The following is a 5,157-nucleotide window of genomic DNA, read 5'->3' on the forward strand; positions in this document are numbered from 1 at the left end:
GCCAAATTATTTATAATATTAATCAATTTTTTTTATCTATATACAAGTACATCTATATTACTTCCGGAAGTCATTAAAGGTATTTGTACTTAGGTTTGTTTTTTAAAAATCAAAATCAATTATCATAATCTATCACTGTATAACCGCCACGTTCATCTCCTACCTTCAATGACGTGTGCCGACGCCGGCAAATGGGCTCGCAACCTACATGCAATCGGCCGCCGGGTCTCCTCCTCTAAGTATGCAATTTTAGGTTACATTCCCTTCAATTCCGGTGACGGTCCGTTCGCCTTCCTCATAGATCTGACCCGCCATTATTAATTCCGGTAATTAATACGATTCTGTTTGTAGAATTAAATTTTGATTCGTAACTCCCTTAAATTAAGTTGGGAATTTGTTATGAAAGCCCTTTCAAATGCCTTTTCAATTATGATTTTCAGGTCTGATGCTGTTCATCGTGTTCCATCTAGGCCTATAAATTGTTATCATATATAGTAGTATTATCCCTTATCAAGCACAATCCATATTGCATTATTATACATTATTAAGCACAACCCATCTTCAAATGGCACTACCTACTGAAAACTCCATTGCCCAGGCCGTTCAGCGCACTTATGTTTACCTTGATGAATTGCAGGTAGGTCAGGACGCGGTCGTTAAGGTCATGATCTGTAGGACATGGGATACGTACACAGTCTACGGCAAATATCTCAGCACTGATTTTATAGCTTCTGATGAGAAGGTGCATTTTCCCAGTTACATTGTTTATTATTTTGTATATAATCATATTTATCTATATGTATAGAATAGTTATCCTCTGGCTGTTATCTCCATGTCCCCATGTATTTGTGTTGGTTAATTTTCAAAAGCACCATATACTACATTTATATAGGCTGATGCTGTCCATTAGTAGTGTTTCATTTTTTGCCCGCTATATAATACATCAAACATGTTTTACATATATGTGTGTCTATATATATATATATATATATATATATATATATATATATATATATATATATATATATATATATATATATATATATATATATATATATATACACATATATGTATTTATAAACAAAGAAACCTACCCAAATATATGTATATATATATATATATATATATATATATATATATATATATATATATATATATATATATATATACATATATTTGGGTAGGTTTCTTTGTTTATAAATACATATATGTGTGCACATATACATCAGAAGTAGATGTTTATTTTAAGATACAATTGCCTGCCATTACATGTTTCACAATTCTTCCTGTTTCTAACAGTTTGTGGTTGTTGCCTATAAAAAAATATGTATTAGACAAACGCAGCTGCTAGAGTAGGGTTGTCTTTATTTTGTCTTTATTTTGAAAAATGTGTCACTCTAGGCCCTCATTTTATATGTATAATGCTGACATGTATCCCATGTTGTTTAGGGGAATGTTGTTCAGTTGACTGCCAAAAACACTGTGGCCCATTGTTTTATTCTAAGGCTCAAAGAGGGCTCAGTGTATTTGTTAAAGAATTTTGAAGTGATTCCGAATAGAGACACTTACCGTATACTGAAGGACAACAAGTTCCTTATCCAGTTGCAGGGATCCACCTTTCTCAGGAGACAAGCAATCGAAGGTTTATCCGGGTTCATCCGCCATCCTTTCAAGTGCATTGCATTTGACGCCTTGGAACCTACCGAGGGAAAATACTTGATTGGTATGCCTTTTAAAGTTTCCTCACCTACTTCTGTTAAAAGTTTACTCCACAGATAGTAGACCCTAACTTATCAAATTTGACATAGATGCTGTTGGATGTGTTCTTAATGTGGGCTCACCCCAGACCCCTAAACAGGGCACCAGCGCTCTAGAATTCGAGCTTGCGAATGAACGATACTTAACACATGCAGCTGGCTATTTGATTACTAAACATACTACTTACATATTATTCCCAAATTTGATGTTACCCCTTCTTTGGGTTTGCAGGGGTCAACGAGTAAGGGTCACATTGTGGGGAAACCTTGGGAGTTCTTTCCTGCAGAAGAAGCCACCGTCACCCGGCCAATATTGCATCATTTTGAGCTCCGTTTCCGTGAAACAAAACCACTACGGTATTCTCCACTTCTAAGTCCATTCCTCGATGTACTATTACATTGCAAATACTCATCCATTGCCGGCCTACCTCTGCAGGTACTAAGGCACTCTCAAGCACATCGTCCACTATGATTCTAGATGACGCCGAAATACCAACCCTCACTGATTTCATCAACAAAATAAGGTTTATGTCGGTTCATTACGTAACATATTGTTTGCATAACAAATCTAAAAATGCTACTAAACACAAGAAAATATTTTGTTCAGCGGAGTCCAGCTATGTGATGATGAGGAAGAACCACTTGCCGGGTGCCATTACCCGCCCCCCAAAGAGGGCACGCTTGCTGATCTCCTCGTGCTAGCCCGGAAAGGGAAACACAATTCCGTAAGCTTACCTACAAACGCCGTCTCCCCTTTTGTTATCAGCCACTTTTGTTTACCCACATATAATATAAGCAAGTTGACTTCTTAAATTGCAGGCTGACGTTTTCAAGTGTAAAGTTGAACTCATGAATATTCGCATGAAGAACGGGTGGCATTACACCACCTGCAGTATTTGTCAGGCGAAAAAGGGCATAACGCGGCAGTTTGGTGGCTATTGGTGTGAATCATGCGCCAAGCTTGTCCCTGAGCCAATTACACGGTATTTAATATCTAAACCTATCCTCCTATCAACAACTCGAGCAACGCTTTCCCGCTGGTTAATTATTCAATGGTAAACGTTACATTCGGCTTCATGTAACATTTCCAGGTTCAGGGTACAATGCGAAGTCCGCGATGCGACTGCGGAAACAGTTATTGTTTTCTTCGATGAAACCGCTGAACAGTTGACTCAGACTACAGCACCATGTTTGATGGCTGAACAAGACGAAGTAAGAGCCTGCTTTTTCGCCTCTTATTTTTCTTTGTTACTAACCCCATCTTATTTTTGCATAAACATAGGAAACCTGCACAACCGTGTTACCAAATGCACTCGCAAATCTATTGGGCACCACACAGGTTGTATTGATAAAGACAGGCTCCCATTATGAGCATGGGACGTTTGAAAGTTTCAATTGCATTAAGGTTTACTTGGATGAGCCGGTACTCGAAACCCCACCTACTTTGGATGTTTCAGAGGATACCATACCTGCAGTTGCTGAATCCGTTGCTGAATCGAGCACTCCACTTCATTCAACCTCAAAGGGGGTTAAGCGTTAAATCGATGTGCCTACTCCACCCAAGGATTCGGAGCGTCCAAGCCGTCGAAGGTAACCAACTACTTAATTTGGTTATGCACACCCATACACACATCTACAGCCACACGTCAAAAATTGTGCATGTGCTTTCCCAGTGTCAGTCTCAGTGTTATACTAATCATTGTATTGACCTACAGGTTTATTGTAACGTCTGATTCGGAAGACGAGCATCCCCCCAAAACAGCAACCGGTGAAGACAAGGAGGTCCAGAAAAATGAATAAAAAGGGAGATGCACCCCTAAAATAAATGACTCCACAAACAGAGTTATAATTTGATGCTTTTACATTTGTAAGCACAATTTCGTTTTCCGTTATGTTCTTGGCGTGTTTTGCCTGCAACAGATAACATTATCCCCCCTGGTTTTGAATGTTTTCAATAAAGTTTGTATTGGTACAATTTTCCATTATGTTTGTGATGTTGTTTTTTATCTCTTTGCATTATGGTTACCTTTGTGTATCGCACGCTCATTGTTCAGTTGCCCAACTACTAATAATAAGTACCTATCTCTTTAGAATGCGAACGTGTATCCATGCATTGTACACATATTGATTTCACCATATATGGCATTTGTTCGTTTGCGGTTATTCTGATCCCGTTATCGACTCAAGGCCCTTATATAGCTGTGTATTCTCAGCTAGCTAATAAAGGCCGAAGTAAATATCAGATGTGAATCGAAACCAACTGGTTTTTATCCATGTATGCATGTTTTATAGGATTGGTTTGTTTGCGTTGGATTTAGCCATGTTTGTTTTGAACATGGTTAACTTAAATATATAAATGGCCGTGTCGAGGCAACGACCCACATAACCTGACCACACGGCATTCTTATACTTCAGTTTATGATGGGCTGAACCTTTAGGGTTTCGCGTAGCACATACATCGGCGCCACACTTGACAGATCACATGATCTCTCAGATTATTAAAGAGCTAAATCTCCACTTCTCCAGCTACCAATGGCTTACATTGCCCTATTCTTCCAAGGTATGCCCTCCAACCTATATATTCAGTTAACTCGGGGCTATTTTCTAAATCTATATATATAATTCCTGAAGTGATTAAATGTATTTGTATAATTCCTAAATGTATATGTATAATATTTTTACAAAGCAGCTGGCTAATTATGGTTTCTATGCTTACAGTTACTTTACACAACTGGACGTGGGAAGATAATATGATGCCTCATGGTCCCCTTTTCCAACCCTTGGCATCCTTTTCACCCTTTGCATTAATAACCTCCCCTCCTATTAAATGTGAAAAGGAAAATGAAAGACCATATGGAAAGGAGAAGTCTCTACTCATATTTAATTCTCACTATATATAAGTCTAAGTTTGCAGAAGTATCACCCAATATCTCACATGGCAGGCAACCAATTTGGATCCTCCCATACACACATGACTTCAGGTACGATATACATTCCTCAAAAGGTTTAATCAATTTTCTCGCATTTGATACATATGAATTCCTCATTTGTTGTTTCATTGTGATTATCAGGCTCTAGCACCCGTCTAACACACTCAGGATTTGCTAATTGCTCACTATCGATTTACTCATCGGAAACCAGAACAGGAGTAGGAAAAGCACAACCGTATTGCGTTCTCAAATTAACTGAACCATTCATTCTAGAATCAGGTTACTTCTAAACATTGTAAAAATATATTTTGATGGCATATAATATGGCTCTGGTCAGCCACCATTGCTTTCAAATTAACCATTTCCCGCGCAGGGAACCCCATAGCCACCGAAGAGCTCCTATCCTTCTCCAACATTCTAGACCATTCTATCAATATAGTATCCATCAGCACGCCTAAGCATGGTCACCT

At 38.4% G+C, this 5,157-nt stretch overlaps 1 protein-coding gene across 1 annotated transcript; it reads left to right on the top strand.

The window, feature by feature from the left end:
- Nucleotides 1-565: 565 nt before the first annotated feature.
- On the top strand, nucleotides 566-3,297 carry LOC139849007 (uncharacterized). The gene is made up of 6 exons (XM_071838683.1): nucleotides 566-742; nucleotides 1,450-1,755; nucleotides 1,990-2,193; nucleotides 2,577-2,740; nucleotides 2,849-2,969; nucleotides 3,040-3,297. The coding sequence occupies exons 1-6, from the start codon at nucleotides 566-568 to the stop codon at nucleotides 3,295-3,297; spliced, it is 1,230 nt and encodes a 409-aa protein (XP_071694784.1).
- The last annotated feature ends 1,860 nt before the right edge of the window (nucleotides 3,298-5,157 follow it).

This window comes from Rutidosis leptorrhynchoides, chromosome 5 (genome assembly GCF_046630445.1).
Source record: "Rutidosis leptorrhynchoides isolate AG116_Rl617_1_P2 chromosome 5, CSIRO_AGI_Rlap_v1, whole genome shotgun sequence".
NCBI classification, from domain to species: Eukaryota; Viridiplantae; Streptophyta; class Magnoliopsida; order Asterales; family Asteraceae; genus Rutidosis; species Rutidosis leptorrhynchoides.